This window comes from Coffea arabica, chromosome 7e (genome assembly GCF_036785885.1).
Source record: "Coffea arabica cultivar ET-39 chromosome 7e, Coffea Arabica ET-39 HiFi, whole genome shotgun sequence".
Lineage (NCBI taxonomy): Eukaryota > Viridiplantae > Streptophyta > Magnoliopsida > Gentianales > Rubiaceae > Coffea > Coffea arabica.
Genome location: NC_092323.1, coordinates 15437393 through 15457087, shown reverse-complemented (window position 1 = coordinate 15457087; position 19695 = coordinate 15437393). Strand labels below are relative to the sequence as shown.

At 33.5% G+C, this 19695-nt stretch overlaps 2 protein-coding genes across 3 annotated transcripts; both read right to left on the bottom strand.

The window, feature by feature from the left end:
• Window positions 1–528: 528 nt before the first annotated feature.
• Window positions 529–5620, bottom strand: LOC113701585 (WAT1-related protein At5g64700-like). Its single transcript, XM_027222316.2, has 7 exons — window positions 5355–5620; window positions 5175–5237; window positions 4901–5017; window positions 2176–2425; window positions 1566–1724; window positions 1155–1306; window positions 529–930 (listed from the first exon to the last, which is right to left on the bottom strand). Exons 1-7 carry the CDS (start codon window positions 5528–5530, stop codon window positions 738–740), a joined length of 1110 nt encoding a protein of 369 aa, XP_027078117.1. The 5' UTR covers window positions 5531–5620; the 3' UTR covers window positions 529–737.
• A 7889-nt stretch (window positions 5621–13509) lies between these two features.
• LOC113702487 (WAT1-related protein At5g64700-like) lies at window positions 13510–19227 on the bottom strand. Of its 2 annotated transcripts, none has more exons than XM_027223717.2 (7): window positions 18918–19227; window positions 18748–18810; window positions 18463–18579; window positions 14929–15178; window positions 14395–14553; window positions 14159–14256; window positions 13510–13845 (listed from the first exon to the last, which is right to left on the bottom strand). In XM_027223717.2, the coding sequence occupies exons 1-7, from the start codon at window positions 19109–19111 to the stop codon at window positions 13647–13649; spliced, it is 1080 nt and encodes a 359-aa protein (XP_027079518.1). In that variant the 5' UTR covers window positions 19112–19227; the 3' UTR covers window positions 13510–13646. The 2 variants fall into 2 exon arrangements, with proteins under 2 accessions (XP_027079518.1, XP_027079516.1); XM_027223715.2 differs by having other exon boundaries at window positions 14159–14310; window positions 18918–19216.
• Between the last annotated feature and the right edge of the window lie 468 nt (window positions 19228–19695).

Here is a 19695-nt window from a genome sequence, read left to right as displayed (position 1 = left end):
GAATTCTAATTTGAAATCGAGTTCAGAAATATTAAATTCGTTAATTTACGAGATGTTTCGAACTCGATTATATATATATATATATATTAGTAAAATTACATATATATTTTTAATATTTATTAAAATCTATTATTTTATTTATTTTTTAAAAATAAAATAATTATTTTTATATTTTTAAATTTGAACTTGACATTTTAAACTGATCGAACTCGAGTTTGAGTTTAAATTTCGTAAAATTATATTAAGAATCGATTTAACTAGATTGAAATTCGACTCGACTCATTTGCATGTCATGCCACAGGAAACCATCGATCAGACCCTAGGCACGTAGTGTCCGTCAAGTGTTAGATTCAGTATCAGATGTGGATGTCAAATCCAGAAATGATTTGGACCAGCGGAGCACGCCTGGTGTCTCGGTAGAAGCTTTGACAAGGCGACGTGGTGGTTCCGAGTGGCCCCACACTTACCGTATTATGCTTTTACACCTCTTTAAAGCCTCCTTAATTCAAGAGAGATAAAAGATGCATATAAATAGAACTTTTGGTCATTATTCAACACCAGGCTAATAACCCTTGAAAATAATTATTCGAGGTATACAAATAATTAATCTCCTATAAAGCAAGAATATCCTCTGGAAAAAATTTTATATTTCTTTGTCAAGAACTTGCTCTGGAGTAAGTTGACTTGTCTTCTCAGCCATAACCAATTCGTACTATGATTGGCCTTGCAAACTGCAATCAAACCCAGGAGCAAGGATTCTCAGCATACAATTGATTGGGAGTGGTTCCCTGTGGTCTTTCATCCTTTGCTGCAGTGTATGGTTTTTGTGTGGAATCTGAAGCCCAATTCTCATTTTCCTTCCTTTGCTCCTTAGTCTTTCCCCATAACACACAGTAAAGCCCAAGAACCAGCAATAATCCTCCAAGAACACTGGAAAAAATGTAGATTTTACTTGCAAGTTAATAAAAATTATTAGCAGGAGGTCATCATTTTGCTGGAATATGCAAAAATACGAGCCTGAAATATTTAGACATTCATCCCTCGGCCACAGGAATTTCATCAAATTCAGAGAAATGTAACCGTTGAATTTCATAAGAAAAAAAAAACTAAGAAATGTAAAATATTAAAAGATCAAAGCAGTTCAAGTAAATTACCTTCCTAAGCTGATAATCTCCCCCAAGAGGACTGCTGAGGAACAAATTGTAAATACCAGCACCAGTGGAGTTGTAACGGCCAGAAATACTGGCCCTTTCTTCTCAATGACCCAAGCTTGCAAGTAAAAGGTTACCCCAGTAACCACAATTCCCTGTTCACATGTTCTTGTTAATTAAACTTATAATCATCTAAAACATTTTGGGTTAATTTTTTTCTATATTGACAGCATGAATATGTCTTTATTTGGGCATGTTTAGATGCGTAACACACATAACGAAAGAGAGTTTCAAGATTGAATAAAGATTATCTGTCGTGTATCTAAATCAACTCATATAAAGAACTTTTTTATACTGATTGCGTAAAAAAAAAAGAAGAAAAAGATCCAAACATTTCTAATTGTTGAGGCTTACACAGTATGCAACGGATATCAGTCTGACATTCCATCCAAGCTTCCATTCATTTGGATCTCTTACCAAAGCGATAGCGATAATGAATGACTGAATGGTGCTGAGGAAGCATTGAAGGGCTGTGCAGAGAAGCTTTGAAGGGTAGCTTTTCAGAATTAGGCCCTGTTTCCAATCAAAGATATGACATGATATATACATCCATACCGGCTGCAATCTCGCAATAAATAAACAATGAATGTGCATATGACTTTCTGCGAACTTTACTGTCTATGATTGCTGAATAATTGGACCATACTCCTGCTAATCTTGATGATGCTAAAGCATTTCCCCTTCTATATACATGGTCTTTCATGGAGTTAGATTTTCAAGGATTCATAACGATTTTCAAGGACCGGTGTTATGATTCAATCGATGCATATAGTTTTTCATCAATAGCTCATGAACAATGGGAATTTGGAATGAGTTGAATGCTTTAGGATGCAAATTATCCAAAATGTGACCGTAATTGGTTATTTTAGAGTACAAAGTGTCTAAAATTAACATTAATTATGCGAAGTAAGAATCATTGAAAACATTAAAGGGTGAATGATTTATGAGGGATATTACTTTTTACCTGAAATACAAGCCACATGCTCCAAAATACATTGGAAAGAACCATCAGAAATACGCCCTTTATCCAGGTGGTGCTAGAAGGGACTTGTCCCTGGTTTTCCTGGCTGTGGCTATTGAATAAGTGGTGGTGGACCAATAATCTCAAGTAAGGGCCCTTAAAGAAGGCAATGGTTGCTGCTCCTCCTAAGCAAATTGCTATTCCAGCAACTTTAACAATTCCAGGAATAGTCTTCAGCTTTACACTTTCCATTCTGCACGAGTTTAAAAATATGAACTGTAATTCGTATTGTATTTGAAGCCAAATTATATAATTTTCCACACAAGTTAAATAAATTCAGGTCACCGATCATAAACATGTCTTAGGAATCAGGGCAACAGTGGACACAAGACATTACATTACAATCCAAAAAATTATGCACGTACCATAAATGTTTATTACATTTCCATGAAGATGGATTTTGATTTTTAATAAAAAATTCAACATTCTCGATATTTTAGGAGGGATATAAAAAAAATTAAAGTGGGATTTTCAACTTTTACGTTTCATTCTCTAATCACTAGTTAGAGTTCCAACCGTTAATTAACCCTCTTGATTTCAGTTTGAGTTGGAGGATATTTATCTAGTGTATTGAATTTAGGGCTAATCACAAGGATTGCCAAATCTTAACTTTATGTTTGTGTTCATCCCACTATATGAACACTCATGAATGGAGGGAATTGCTTCTATGGTGCGAACCTCTACACGTTAAATAGATAAGCATATGACATATGTTTTGAATAAGATTAGGACCCTCCCTCAATTTGATTAGTATGATTTAAGTAGTTCTGAATATGACAGTCCGCATGAATATCATATCAAGGGCCTACTATAAATTATTGAACACAATTTCATTGATTTGTTAGTTACCGAAATCAATGTTAGGCGATAATTTCTACAAAAAAAACATGTTAGGCGATAATTTCTACAAACAAAACATGTTAGGCGATAATTTCAAGAGGATGACATTTCTGTTATCTCTATCCAACTCGTGCCCTACTTTGATTTGATTGAGTGAAATACTTTTTGAACTGAATAGCTATAATGAATTCCACTTCCCTTTTTTCATGTAAAAGGAGGTTGAGTAATTTATTTCACGTCAGAGATGAAAGAAAATAAAGAAAGGGAGAGCGAAAAGAAAGTAGAAATATCTAGATGGATGTGCTTATGAAACTAGTGTCTTCTATTTCAAAATTTCAGTAATTTTTACTTGTATTTGATAGTTATTTAGCCACTCAGAAAATCCAATTTTCAAAGGAAAAAAAAAGTGTGTAAATTTGTTATGTACTCAAACAAAGTACCTCAGCATCTTGAGGGAAAAAAAGATTTAAAAATTGTCAAAAGGATCAAGGGTATCAACTGTTGAATTTGTGGGGTTTAATTATTAAACATAAACATGCAGGAATATGCTATATAACTTTTTCACTTTTATGTTTTCAGGGGCCAGTGGAGAAGATAATGGAGATTGTCCATGCAGGAATATGCTATTTAACTTTTTTTACTTAATTTTTTGGTTATTTGGCGATTGTCCTCTCCAATTGAATTCGGTTTGGGAAACATCTTTTTCATAAATTTCTTATGTCATAAATCATGCTATATGTCTTATCTTTCTAAAGTAGGATTACATTTGTGGGCCTGAAGTGAAAAGAAGAAACCACAGTGAGAAGTTGAATTGTCAATAAAGAAAGTACTGTGATTTTTCTTTTTCCCAATGTTCAAGTTTCTATTTCACATGGCTGACTATGCTATGCATTTACAGAATTTAAGGCACAGGGTAAAACATTAGCATCCTTTAGAATCAAGATGTGGAAAGATTTTTCATAAAAAAATTCTAATATTTACCTATCTCATTTATCAGTTCTGATAAGCCACAGACTAACCTGAAAAGTTTTGTGATTGCAAAACCCTTTGCCTGTTCGCTGCCTTTAGGCAAAAGTTTGGCAAGAATACTAGAGGTGGTAGGGATCAGGGATCAGGGATCGTCACCATTGGTGACAATACGGTACAATGTAGACACTAATACAATCAATGTAGATATTAACATAGCAAATGTAGATATTAATACAAAACACAACAAATTTTTTTGATACCTTAAAATTGGAGGTATAAAAAATTTATTGTGTTTTATATCAGTATCTAGATTTGCTATGTTAGCATCTATATCTGTTGTACTATTCTCCACACTGTATTGCGCTGTCACCAGAAGCCTTGATCCGGATAGTACAACAAATAACTAAAAGGCCTATTATTCAAAAGTCTTAAATTTTAAATTTTCTTTTTCAACGCAGCTGTATTAGAATTGTCAAGCACATAGTAGTATCTGTCAATAACTTTAAGCATGCATATTTTGAAAGACTTAAAGTGGGCTATATTTCTTACACTTTCCAGCATTCACAATTCCATCCAAATAATAAAATGAAGCATTATGCATAATTCCATCACGGGATCACTTTTTAGTGCATAAAATACTAAGGGTATTTATTCTACCTTATTTTAGATTATTTTCATAGATCAGGAATCAAACATTTAGTCAGACCTAATGATACTACTTTTAATTCCTAGGATTAAGCCATGACCATGAATTTCCAATCATGCTTAATTGCTACATGAATCTTTCAAACAACAAACCCCTTTAAAGCAATGAGATCATCAAATACTTCTTTTTGTTCATGTTGTTGTAATCTTTTACCTGCATAGAAGTGCGAGGAAAAAAGTAATAACTGGAAGTGTATTCGTAGTTGCAGCAGCCAGTGATGCAGATGTGTACTTAAGAGCCAGAGTATTGACATCCAAGCTCATTGTGATCCTGAGTTATACAGCAGATCGACATGAATTTCATCAATTAATGTACGTTAAGAATCGAGGAAATTATTAAAAAAAACAAAAAAAAAGGAAAAAAAAGGAGAAACTCAGGGTTCTTGACTAGTAAGAAGAATCAAATGGCCTTCACAAAATGGACTTACCCAAATAGGGAAAGCATAAAAATCTTGATAAATGTCCCAAAAGATAGTGGTGGTGCAGTTTTCCTACAAGTTCATCAAAGCAAAAAATGGACATGAAAGTTGCTATGGTTATTTCAAATTTCTTTAAACTTCGAAAGTAAAGAGGGCTAGTTTATAAAGATGGAGAATTTAGATCCAAACCATTCGAGGAAGAAAGCTATGGGAGCTAAGAAGATTGTTGCAGTAGCTTGTCTGTAGAAGACGAACACATATGTACTCATACCACCATCTAATGCGGCCTTGGAAAGCAAGAACATGCCAGTGTACAATATGTGTATGATCACAACAGCTAAATAAGGTTTCTTGCCTTCCATCATGTAAGGGCTTATAGTATGATGGTTTGAGAGTTGAAATTAATGATTGGTTTCTTCTTCTCTTGAGTTTTCACTCAACTCTTTTGCTGTGATCTTTTGATGAATCATGTTCCATTTGCAGGTGAAATAAGAGGTTTATATAGAAGTGGAGAGCGGCTTGTGGCCATACTATTGGTAGGCCTGTGGTGAGTAAGCTGCTTTGCTTGGACTCCGAGGGGCCACCCAAACAGTCTAAAAAGTAGTAAAAATGCCTTTGCTAATGCTTCTATATTAAATTACCTTAATCGACAATAATTTCCATAATTAGTAGTTACGAGGTAAACTTGACAGCCCTTTTCCAAGGGTCCCGTAAGAAGGATTCATGACCCTGTTTCTTATAATGTTTGCTTACTCGGACACAATGAACTTTTACATATCTTTCACAATTGGTACATGATTAAAATTTGCTGGTTAACCTGAGTTTACCTGGAATGGGTCATCATACCTGCTTGATGTCTAGTCTTTTCTTTTTCAAATTTATTGGATAAGTTCTTCAAGTTCAGCACTAACATCACAATATTTTGCAACTCAAGAGCTGTTTTTGTGCGTGAATCATGTTTAAGCTGAAATGTATTAAGAACAAACGAGAATTTTACAACTGCATTCCCATGCTAGACTTACATTTCCTGCTAAGAAATATATAATCTTTTATTGTTGCTTTAATTCACCTATTCCACACGCATACTCATATATAGATGCTTCTTGTTTGTTTAATTGGATTCCAAGGAACAAATATTCTATAATTCCAACATATTTTCAGGTGGTTCTCCTCTATCAAATATTTTATGCAATGAACATGATGCATGATCTACAAAAAGTAAAGGTTAAATTGCCTGAATCCTGTTTTTACACTGTGCATGTCCCATTTCTCCAAGCTACTACCACATTAAAGGACTCTTCCAACATGATATCAGTTTTTTAATCGACAGACATGTCAATCAAATTAAAGAAACAAATCTCATGTTAGCATTAAGACACTATTGCATATTATATATATTTCATACTGCTATTGTTGGACATGCTTCATTAGTAAGAAAAATCTTCTGCAGGATATATTGTGATGAAATTGATTCAAAACAAAATAGGGTGACCATGTTTTGGGAACTTGACAAGATAGCCCCACTAGTCCCAAGCTTATATCATGATGCAAGTCGGAAAAGCAAAAATTATTTACTACTTGCTACGTGTTCACGTTAGCCCTCCTGCTGTAGTTACAATTGACTGGATTTGTTTTTTTCTTGTTGATCACTTTTATTCCTAAATCTTTATCCTGATCTTTAGATTCGAAATAATTACACTTTTCTCAATACTCTTAGGTTTGAGTAGGGGATTGAGTTAGCGGGGGAAGAGACAGGAAGTGAACTAAGTTTTTTTGGTAATTAAATTTTTTTCAATGGAAAAGAGATGAGACTAAAGAAGCGGGAAGGGGGAATTTGAACCGACAACCTCTAATTGTTGGGTCTCAAACTTAGTTATTAGATCAAAACTTCTTCGGCGAGGATGTGGACAAAGTTCTAAATTATGTTCAAATTTTATAGTAACATAATAACTTGAATATGGTTAGCTTGATTCATATGAAGTGCTATACACGTAGAGGGGCGCCGCAGTAACTATGATATTAAAGTTACAATTAGCTGAAAAGTGAATAAGCCTTTGATCTTATTCATGTTGCTGTTAATTAGCTTGTATAGGGGATATGAAGTTTTCTCCTTTTTTCTCTTATTTATTTAATCCTTTTTTGGAGTAAAGAATTTCCTCCAAGGAAAAGGACGCACTTATTGGATTTTGGATTTGGGTCTCCCCAGTTGAGTTCTGTCCAATTGTATAAACCGATACAATTTCAATGTATACTAATATATTTATTGAGTAATCATGAATTTTACACCAACTCAGTTATAACTCATATTTATACCAAAATTATATCAATTTATAGTGAAATTCGATCAGTTTACACAATTGAATAGAATTGGAACTAAAAAGGCCCCATTTTCCTGGATTTTCTATTCCATCTTTCTTCTTTCTTTTTTGAAATTTAAATAAGATCCTTTTAATTACATAAATTAAGCAAGAGCACACAAGGGAGGGGCATAAAGCCTTAGCCTATAATTTAAGTAAAGGCAGAGATGTTGTACCTTAAATACTTAAAATTCTAAGTGGTCGGTTTTCCACGAAAAAGTTTACGTTTTCTTGTTTTGTTTTATAATACAATCTGAAAAATGTGGAGCAGAAGTCATTATTGTCAAATGACTCTCTTGAAATCAATTGCATTGCTAGATGTAGTCAAAGCTTCTTGCTGAATTTTTGCTTCTGCTGGTCATAGATATTCCCCCATTTTGGAATGTAGTAGAGTGTTTTAGACTAAAGTTATCTCCAATTGTGATTAATTAAATTGAGATGTTCTAAGGAATCAGAAAGATTTGGCTCAATTACTTTTTAATCATATGCATTGACTAGATATATCAAATCCTGTCATTTAAAATCATTGATTCATGAAAAGTTCTAAGGCACTGAATCTTAATCTGGAACGACACTTTCAACCTGTTTTGTTAATGGAGGAGAATAATCGAATTAGTATTAATAGACCTCTAAATTAATCTCATACTACTCTTTTATAGAAGCATAGGGTCGAATTTGATTTTTGCAGTAAATAAATTATGAGCATCGTACAAACTTAAACCCGATTATATATTAAGATTAAAATCCCAAGTACCAAGTAATTGGACTCTAATTAATCTTTTGTAAAAGAGTAAAACATCCAGTGATGGAATCTGACTAACTGGCAGCACTAGAAATTATCTTGCACGGATGCTTCATCTGCAAAAGTGTCCTTGGAAAAGATAAATTAAAAAGCCAAGGAAAGTTGGAGCAATGAGCCTTGCACACCCAATAATGGTGTGTGTGTGCGTGTATATATATATATATATATATATATATATATATATATATATATATATATGTATGTATGTATCGATAGTTCTCTCTCTCTCTCCCTTTGTTTTCTTTTTTTTTTTAACTTAATAGATTAAATGATGTGGAAATTTTCAAATATTAATAGGGTTGTCACTTTTTTTTTGACTCATGAACACGCTTTTTTTTTTTTTTGATGTTAGGTGTTAGGCATGTGATTAACATTAATGGAGATGGGCATAGGTGCATGGAGGGGCATCCTTCTTGGAGGCAAATGGGGCGGGGAATATGGGGCGGCAGGGGGAAAAGGGAAACATATCTTCCCCCACACATCTATTCCTTTAGATAAAATGCTTTCTTTGTTGATTGTTGTTGTTTTTCAGCTCGAAAATGAAGAAGTTTGTTGGATTTTGGTAAAGAAAACTTTGCTATTTCTTGAATTACAAAGTATTAAGGATGCTTAATTAGTAATCAAACAAAATGAAAATTGTGAGGTACCAAATGCCCATTTCTATTCGTAATAAACCGGGTTTATGTATAATCAACCAATAAACCGACTATAATTTGGATTAAACCACTAACGCAGCGACAAAAACAACTCCTATCTATAGCACAATAATTAGGTTGGTTTGTTGCCGTAGTAACAAAATTATAGAAGCTTATTCACATGTTATCGATATATAGCATCAAGCAGCTTGTTTGAAATATGGATTTTCTAGCTAGGGGTACTTGTTAATAAACTTGCTCTCAATTTTCTTTCTTACCAAAGCCTTCTTGTATGATAAACGCGAAATAGTGACCTCAAACTCTCAGGAAGAGAAAATGAGAAAGAAATAAATACAAATTGACCTCTAAAACTCTCACTGAAAAAATTTAGAAAAAAGAATCTCTCACTAGAAACTTTAGAAAACAATACATTTAGACAAAAAAATAATAATAAAACTAGAAAGAGAGCTCCCTCCTGTGAGAAAAGACCAAATTGTGTGGTCTTTCACCCATGGGAGAGTTGATTTAACAAAAAAAAAGTTGATGAAGTTTTGGTTGGATGGGCTTTAGAGAGGAGGAGGAGAGAAACTTTTCCAACAAATAAAATTGGTATGGCATTCTCCAATGAGTCTAAATGACAGAATATAACTGTTGATGAGAGAAAAACCATAAAACTAAATATGGTATCATAGGTAATTTTGCATTGTAGGTTGCGACCACGTCACGAAATGAGGGAGAGGGAGGTCGTAAGGAAGGGGAAGGGACCTGCGACTAGATCGGGGAGGTAGGGGGGGGGGGAAGGACTTGTGGGGAAAGGGGGACGGGAAGAAGAGGAAGAGGGAGCGAGAGGAGAGAGGAGGGTGTTGTGGCAGCGGAGGAGGGGAAGGGATGGTGCCAATGGAGGAGGGAAAAGGGAGGAGTGGTGGGTGGTAGGAAATTTTTTATAAACTTTAAAAAAAGGGATAACTTTTTAATATGCTATCAATGTATAATTTTTTTTTTTTACACTAATAGATTTAGATCATATCACGTAACATGAATTAAAATTTAAATTTCAAATCATGCGCATGTAACATACATCCCAAGCTATTAGTGTAAAATAAATAACTACATTGTCAGTGCATAAAAAGTAAATTCTTAAAAAAATGCTCCACTAAAATTTTAAAATTTAAAAACACTCCAAAATACATCTCCAAGAACCATCTGCAGCAGAAAGTTTTTAATATACATCATTATAGTAAAATTTGTAAAAAACATCTCCAAAAATATCTAATCCATACAGAGCCTTTGTTTTTATTGGGCAAAATTGAAAGCTTTATTGATCAATCAGTATGGCTTTACACAGGAGTTCAAAGCTGACTAAATTGGAACCGAAAGCAATCGAACTTCGAGATCAAATTAAACTGAAGCACGACAATTCCTCTTTATTGTTGATGGTGAAGCATCAATCTTTTGCATGATCATTGAAAGCTATTAAACGCAGAACATTGCTACGAAAACAACCTTGCGTCCCAAAAGAAGACGGCGCCGTCCATCTGGAAATGAATATCAGCATATTAATGCGAACTTCATGATTTTTACGTACATTACAAAACGAAATTCAGTTGAATGGTTTTTCAAGAAACTGCAATGGATTCGTTAAATTGCCTTAGTTCCTTCATAATAAGCTTGGTCTTCCATCTTTCTTTATTACCAAAATATTCTTGCATGATGAAGAAGACATAGTGACCTCAAAAGAAGAAAAAATGAAAAAGAAACAAAGGAGATGGTTACATATCACAAATTGAATATGGTATTAACTATCAACGTTTTTTTTTTTTTTTTTTTTTTTTTTGGATAAGAACTATCAAATCTCTTTTGTATTAGGCGAAATTGAAAACTTATTGACCAATCAATAAAGCGTTACACTTGGGTTCAAACATGGACTAATTATGCATCAAAAGTAATGAAAATTTGTGTTCAACTTAAACTGAAACACAAGATCTTCTCTTGATTTTTGATGGAGACGGCATCAATAATTTGCATGATGATTCATAAGCTGTTAAATGGAAACCAACACTGAGAAAACTACTCTTCATCCCAAAAGAAAATTGCGCGTCTGTTCTGAAAATGAAATTCAGCATTTTCCAATGTGCGTTTCATTTCTTTTATTTTTTTTGCTTACATTACAAAATGAAATTCAATTGAATGCTTTTTCAAGAAACTTCCATGAGGCCATAGCTGGATAGTTATGTTACAGCTTTAAAGGCAATAGATGTTGATAACTCTCATATACTTTCGAACATGTCCCCGTCAATTATTATCACTAGATGGCCAGGCAGGTTTATTGTTGTTCAATATAAAGCAAAGAAATATGCCATTCGCGGAAATTAAGGCAAACTTTCACATGCTCTAATTAAATTGACATGAAGTACGTACGATCTTCCCAGAAAGTGATTTTGGACAATCATGATAAATGTGTTTTGTGGCAACAAATTTATTTGGATCAGTTAGTGAAAGATACCATTTGAAGGGTAAAAAAAAAAAGTGAATTCAACCTTCCTAATGATATCAAAGGTTAGGGTCCTACTTTCAAGTACAAACTTGGCAGTCTCCGAATGTGTAAAAACAAGCCTATTATCCCCTAAAATTGATGTCCCACAAATTTATTGCTACGTGAAATAAGTGGAACCTTTTATGACATCAAACTATCACGAAATTTGCCAAACTGATAGAAGAAAGAAAGCTAAAAGCATATCTTAGTTGGATATGACTTTAACATCAGAATTGCCTACGTCCACTTGAACAAAATAGTGGGCCTAAAAACATGCATGGCCATGCAGTATCATCAATCATTCATGAAGGATTGTTGCCGGCAACTACAGTGGTCGGAAACGATAACCATATCTCATACTTTATTGGATTCTCAATTTCCCAGCTGATTCCAAGGGTTCAGTTTTCAACATAACTTTTATTTTTTTGTAAAGATACAATTTATGTAATGCTACAATGCTTTTCTCTTGACAAATACTACAAAGCAAGGAAGCTGCACGCTTTGTACCGGTGAGGAAAAACCATATTTGTGACAAGTGTTACATCTTTTTTGTAGTCTTAAAGATTTCATAAGACAGTTACAAGTCTCAAAATTTAAGCTATATGGTCCTTCTAAGAAGCCAAATTGTGTTATGTACTAAGGGGAATGGTAAGTAAGGCTTGCCCTCCGTAGAACCAAAAAATAAAAAGACACTTCATGCTTTAAGTCTTAATATATATGTATGTATGTATGTATGTGTGTGTGTGCACGCACGGGTATATATATATATATATATATATATACTGTGTGTGTATGTTAGAAAAGAAAGACTTGATGGTTGGTCTCTCAATGTTTCAGTCTCTATAAGCAAATTTTTTATTTTGAAAAAAAAATTGAAAATTAACGTGAAACTTCATTAATCCGATGGAATTAATATTTTGCAATTGAATAGTTTCTTCAATTTTCACTTTTCACCTTTCAAATTTCAACTTTCAGCAGCTTTATGAATCCTCTTAACTTCAAGTCACTTAGCCCCAAATGATGCATGCCCTCAAGTAAAACGAGCTGGATTTCTTAGCAAAAGATGGAATTGAAAGAAAGTTAAATTATCTAAACAGATACATTTAGTGAAGATTATAATGTGTAAAGTAAAATTATTTCTTCCACCATTTTTAAAGTGGCATCTATAGTGGAATGATGTTGGTCTTAATAGACAGAAAACAGACAACAAATGAAGTCAAACCATACTTTAAAACTATAGTAAGAGTTGTGGAAATACTAAGTTTTACTTCTGATAAAGTTATAATATCATTGCAGAATCATATTTGGAATAAAGTTTTCAACTCTTTATCTGAAATGGAATTAAAAGGCAAGGAAAAAAAGGGGATCAGAAGAATAAGCAGAAAACAAAAATGACCACCACAAGTGATGCCATCTTGGAATATTCTTTATTTTATTGTTGTCTAAACCAGAATATCTTGTGCATTTTATTTTCACATAAAATATTAGTTCTCTTTAAATATTAAGTTTTATGGACACCGCCGCTTGTTTGATTCTATGGGCCTGAAAGGCCGTTTAATCGGCTTGCTAAATCTCAGTTTAACGTTATGGTCTTGATAATTTAGTTCTGGGCTCAAAAGTTGGACAAGTAAGAAGAAATTTTTGGGGCCTCTGGAGGAGTAATCCTGGATATAAGTATGGAAACTCAGCCCAGTCACTGGCTTAATCGTCCGCCCATCATCTATTATTCCTGTGATATTAGACATACAGCTTATATACTGTAGATTTGTTATGGAAAAAATGAAGTACGTCATTAAGGAGCTTTCCCGCCCTTAAAATGAGGAGAGGAGCAGCAACAATTGTCCAATTCCGACTAAATAAAGAAGTTGAGTGCATCTACGTGATAAAAAAAACTCCTCTTCACATTTTTTCGGGGCAAGATATTTGAATTGATTATTTTTGACAAAATTTTTGGGATTTTTGGAACTTTTTTTTATACATTTTATAACTATCTTTTTATTTCACATATCAAAAACTATTATAGTGCAATTTTTCTTCGAAAACTCTATTAATGCAATCTAAACAGGATTGATAGTAGTTTCTATAAGACTAGATAGCTAACATGTTTCAGACAAAGTTAACAAACGCTTGCTTGAGCTTGATCACGCCTTGGATTCAAACAGAGGAGCAAGAATTCTCAGTTGATGATTGCTTTGTTGTTCTTCCCACTGGTATTTCATCCTGCCGTGCAGAGTCTGATTTTGGTGTGTGATTAGTAGTTGAAGCGCAATTCCCTTGTACCTTGCTTTGCTCTTTACTCTTGCCCGATAATGCACAGTAGAGGCCCGTAATCAGCAATACTGCTCCTAAAACACTGGTTTTAAACAGGAAAATTTTCTTCATGAGTAAATGTTTATAACTTTAGAAATTGTTTATGGGAATTGGGTAGTTTCCTAAAAGTTATCAATTTGTGGACATTCGACCTTTTGACGTAGAAATCCACAATTTTCATTTTATATGTCTAATAGAAGGGTTTTTTTTTTTTCAATTATCAATGTAATTTGTGCTTTTTCACAATTGAAGTTATTGAAAAATATAATGAAAACTGAATCCTCCAAGACTAAAAAAATTAACTAGAGTATAACGTTCACAAAAAAAATAAAAGAAAAAAAAAACAAGTGACTTACGTTCCTAGGCTGATTATCTCCCCAAAAAGGACAGCTGAAACACAGATTGTGAACACCAGAACAAGTGGAGTCCATATGGCTAGAAACAATGGCCCTTTCTGCTCAATAACCCAAACTTGCAAGTAAAATGTAATACCACTAATTACAATTCCCTGTCAATTATTATCTTTGTTGTAAATGATCATATAAAGAAGTGTTAAATGTTGTGACAAAATTTACTGATTATTTAAACTTACACAGTATGCAACGGATAAGAGTCTAACATTCCATCCAAGCTTCCATTCATTAGGATCTCTTTCCAGAGAAATGGCAACAACAAATGAGTCAATTGTGCTCATGCAGTTCTGAAGAGTTGTGGAAATGAGTTTTGATGGATAGCTTTTCAATAGGTCGCCCTGTTTTCAATCCAATGTCAGTACTTAGCTATTAATTCACTTTCTTCTAGTTAATTAGAAGGACGAGAAAGGTAAAACTGTCACTACAAGTAGTAAACAAATAGGTAAGCTTATCCCACAAATACTATGTCATTGGATTCAGGTAATTCCACTGATAAATTCTCATTCTTGTGTAGGGTTGTAAATGAATCGAATAATTTATAAAACAATTCATGAAGAATGAAGTAATTTATATGTGTGGAAGTATAGGAAAATACACGCAAGAGTTGATCAAATCAATGCTGATTTATAGTCTTTCATTTTCTTGTGCATTAATCAGAAAACTAAAAGAATGAACAGAGGAAAATTGCTTTCATCAAAGTCATTAAGCTTTACCTGGAATACAATCCACGAACTCCACAATATGTAGGCAAGAAACATTAGAAATACACCCTTGATCCATGTGGTGCTAGCAGGAGCATGACCCGGATTTTCTAGGCTGTCACTGTTGAGCAAGTGATGGTGAACCAATAGTCTTAAATTGGGGCCATGGAAGAAGGCAATGGTTGCTGCTCCTCCTAAGCATAGTGCTATTCCTGCAACCTTTGAAATTCCAGGTATGGTCTTCAGGTTGAAACTTTCCATTCTGTAATGATTAAACAATGAGTGTATTTGGACTAGAGGTTATTTGGGATAATTTTTTTTAAAAAAAAAATACTGTAGTGCTTTTCTAATGTGATGTATATAGGATCAAAAGGTAATAAGAAAATGTGTTTACGATGTAAGTAGATAAATTTGTATAAATAATTTACTAGTATTGGGCATGTTAAATTCGGCACCAGTTTATTCATATAATTTTATTTCCTTGATCATAAATTTAAATTGCTTATTCTTTTTTAGTTTTATTATTCTATTAAAGTGTGCCGACTGTCATTGAACTTTTCTAAAGTCTCATTTACTCAAATATAATATATTTTGTGTATGAAGTGTTGAAATGCCCCAACAAATGTATTTTGCACCCAGTTGCTATAAATTCTATCTATTTTAACCGAGTAAATAGACCCAAAAAAAGATGAAAATTAGATATGAAAAAAATAGACGGAATGACCCAATTGATAACATTAAAAGAATAATTTGATCAATTGACACGAAAACAAATAGTGTAATCAACTAAATGAGATTTTAGACAAAATTGGAGATGGTGATGCACTTTATCCTTTTATTTATCTTGTGAATAATGGGTTAAAAGGGATAATTTCAGAAACCTCCCTTGAGGTTTCTAACAATTGCACTTAGCTCCCCCAATTTTAGAAAATTACACTGACTTTCCTTGCTTTTACTATTTAAATAACATTATAGACCCATTAGGCTACAATTATACTTAAGTATTCTAAAATACCCTTATGCAATATCATAACATCAAAAGAAAGTGAAAAAAAGGTTTAGTGATCAATTTAACCAAAAAAAAAGTAACAAACACTTTTATCCAAATATGCTATGCTTTCACGATAATTGTAAACCCATAATCTCATCAACCGTTTAATTAAACTCCAATTTAACTCCCAAATTCTATCAATTTTGGTATCACTAAAATTCCAAAATTTAACAAAATCACACTCCAACTTAAACCCCAAATTCTATCAATTTTGGTATCATCAAAATCCCAAACTCTAGCTGAATCAGTTTACAAATAAATCATAACCACCACCACCAACTAAAATGCCCTCAAAAGCTTCCTGCCCTAAATCAACACTATATTTTGTCTATTGGCTAATCTCACACCTCAAATTATGAACCCAACATCTATCGCATATCACCTTCCTTGAACAGAAGGCCTAACCAACCACTATTGATGTCTATGCCAAGAGCAACCCCATACTCCAATGGCGTTAGGAACAGAGAAACTAATCTTTATAACAAACCACCACCAATACTTATAAATCAAACAAAAATGAAACTAAATAAGGATATGAGATTCTAGTACGTAATAAACATAATAGCATAACCCAGAGTCATCCCTTTTTCTCTTCCAGTCATAGCCCATTAATTTCATTTTTTTTCCTCTCTATCACAACCATCTTCATCATCTCCATCTAATTTGACCATGAAATTTTCATTTGCTCCCTCAATTTGTAATTTTGGAAAATTTGATTCTTTAATATATGCAAATTATAATACGAGAAGAAATAAACAAGAAGGCTGATAGTTAAGTACCATGAAAAGAGAGAAATAGACAAGAAATAAACACTTCGAGTTGGTTTGTATGGAGGTGTAGTTGATGAGTGGAAGAGACTGTGGGGTTATAGGTAGGAAGGAGAGATTCATAAGAGGTAAAAAAAGGAGGGAAAGAGAAAAAAAACTGCAGTTAATTAAAGTAGAGTTGCGGATGATGACGAATTGTTGCAAATTTTTATATTTTCTTTTACTTTTGGTTTGGTTTTTGTATCCCACATATGTAGTAAATTATCTATTAAGTAGATGGTATTGTAGTCATTTTATTGAACCGAGAAAGGTTAGTGTAATTTTCTAAAATTGGGGAGAGCTAAGTGAAATTGTCCGAAACCTCAAGGGAGGTTTCTGAAATTATCCCAAAGTAAAAACCACATGAGAACGACACCTAGTAGCACTCAATACTTTTTCCCCAAGAACCATACCATAATTGTGCTAATGTAACTCAGTTATCCTTTGTTGCATGCTATGCCATGGCACTTGCGACCCCAAACTCTAAAGTTTAATGACCCAATTGATAACATTAAAAGAATAATTTGATCAATTGACACGAAAACAAATAGTGTAATCAACTAAATGAGATTTTAGAAAAAATTGGAGATGGTGATGCACTCTATCCTTTTATTTATCTTGTGAATAATGGGTTAAAAGTAAAACCACATGAGAATGACACCTAGTAGCACTCCGTACTTTTTTCCCAAGAACCATACCATAATTGTGCTAATGTAACTCAGTTATCCTTTGTTGTATGCTATGCCATGGCACTTGCGACCCCAAACTCTGAAGTTTAGACTTATTTCATTGAAACGTGAACTCAATTATTTCTTGTGGCTAGTCTAAACTGCATTAATCTTAGGCGGCTGGGGGCTGCTCTAAATGTTCGACCCCTCCCCGCCAATCGACATTGTGAAGACAGTATTGAGCTACGTTTAGAAAATGCATTTCACATCAATCTTTTGTTCATTAAAGTAGAAGACAAAAGAAAACTGTATCCAGAGGAACTGAGCCAATTATAGTCGTGTTAAAAACTAATTAAAATGCTGAATACCAGAAGCAAAAGTTTGAGATGCAAAATGGGATATTGTGGAAAATCTTAAAAGGTGCTAGTAGATATATAACACTAACTGTTATTTGAACTTCTCACTTTGTCCTGCCGTGCTCGTATTCGACTCTTCATTTTATACTAAATTAGCTGCGTCGACAAAAACTTGATAACCGAGTCCGAGTAATATAGATGTAACAACCATTTAGTAATGTTCTAATCATTAAACTTTTTCGTTAGTGCGATTACTTTACAAAAAGAACTTTAGTCAGTGGATCCAACAAGCACTGATGTATAATAACTTTATCAAGAATTTGCATCAAGGAATCAGTTTTATTCATAACTATCATGGGTACTTGATTCTATTTGATTTGGTGTTAATAAATTAATGAACTAAAAGGAACCTGTAGTGCCTACTGAGTCAATTTAACTGGTCACTGTAATCATGCCTTTTTAATTACTCTATGGCTGGAAATCCTAAAGGAATTAGAAGCCCTATTTAGGTAAGGAGCAAGGACAATATAAAGGGATAAAACACCTTTATTTTTTTAAGCTTCCACTCCTCTCACATTCTCTTGAAAATTCGAATCTTTAATGTGACAGTGAGGACAAAACACTTCTAGATATAGACACAGATTGAACTATGAATCTTATTTTACCTCAATAGCACTGCGAGGAAGAAAGTAATCACTGGAATTGTATTACCAATGGCAGCAGCCAACGGTGCAGATGTGTATCCAAGAGCCAAATTGTTCAAATTCCAGCTCAATGTGATCCTGAAAATATAAGTACATCTGACCTCAAAATTAGAAAAACGTCAATAAAATTCAAGGATTTTAAAGGGGAAAAGATTAATTAGTTAAACAAAAGGAAGTCAATGAAAACACATTCAAGGCAAGAAATACATAATATATGTCGCTAAGAGATTACTACTAACATCTTACCCAAAGAGTGAAAGCATAAAAATCTTGATGAATGCTGTTACGGTTAGAGGTGGCGCAGTTTTCCTGGAAATTCACCAAGATATACATATTTGAGTATTGAGAAAGAGATTGATTTCATGAAAAAAAAGGCAGAAAAAAGATTGATATTCTAAGATTCAGCAGATTAATACCACTCAAGAAAGATGGTTATGGGCGCTAAGAACACAGCTGCAATAGCTTGCCTGTAGAAGACAAGTATGCAAGTCTTCATGCCATCATTTATTGCAGCCTTGGAAACCATATGCATGCCTGCATAGAATGCCTGTATAAGCACTGCAACTAAACAAGGTTTGTAGCCCTCCATTTTTTCATTTGGTTGTGTCATGTACTGAGCTGCACTGGCCTCTTGTTCTTGTTTTGAACTCAACTATTATTGCTCAATTTGGTTTTCTCGACGAGTCAGATTCCCATTTTACAGAAATCAGATCTTTATATAGAAGTTTATGAATTTAAAGCTCCAAATGTGCTTTCACACGTGTTAGAAGAAAAGTATAAAGAAGTATGGATTGGAAAGGTTGTGCAAACTTGTCTACAGAAAACCAATGTTTTGAAATTCGGACTGACCATCGACTCTGTAGAGGTCAGGGGTCAGAGGTCAAAGGACTCGATTGCGGTGGAATCCATCCAAAATCGAATGACATCATGATGATGTCATAAATATATATTTAATTTTAAAAATTAATATATAATGTAAAATTTCTAAAAACATATTAATATTAAGAAATGTAGGTTCAATGCATGTTTGATATTTTTAAGATACATTACAAGAAAATACAAATAAGGTAGTATAATTAAGTAGCAATTTATGCAATTTACAATTTAATGCATATTCAACAAGTTAAGGACCAAATTGGAGGGCTTATTTGAAAAGTAATACAAGAATTTAAGGGTATAGCTATAAGTTCTAAA

Excerpts from the sequence above, each read along its gene's own strand:
- LOC113701585 (XM_027222316.2), bottom strand. The coding sequence starts at position 5,530 with ATGATGGAAGGCAAGAAACCTTATTTAGCTGTTGTGATCATACACATA. Across the intron at positions 5,238-5,354 it reads ATAGCTTTCTTCCTCGAATG|GAAAACTGCACCACCACTAT; the intron begins GTTTGGATCTAA and ends ATGAACTTGTAG. Across the intron at positions 5,018-5,174 it reads TTTATGCTTTCCCTATTTGG|GATCACAATGAGCTTGGATG; the intron begins GTAAGTCCATTT and ends TGTATAACTCAG.
- LOC113702487 (XM_027223715.2), bottom strand. The coding sequence starts at position 19,111 with ATGACACAACCAAATGAAAAAATGGAGGGCTACAAACCTTGTTTAGTT. Across the intron at positions 18,580-18,747 it reads TTTATGCTTTCACTCTTTGG|GATCACATTGAGCTGGAATT; the intron begins GTAAGATGTTAG and ends TTATATTTTCAG. Across the intron at positions 14,554-14,928 it reads GTTCGTGGATTGTATTCCAG|GGCGACCTATTGAAAAGCTA; the intron begins GTAAAGCTTAAT and ends GATTGAAAACAG.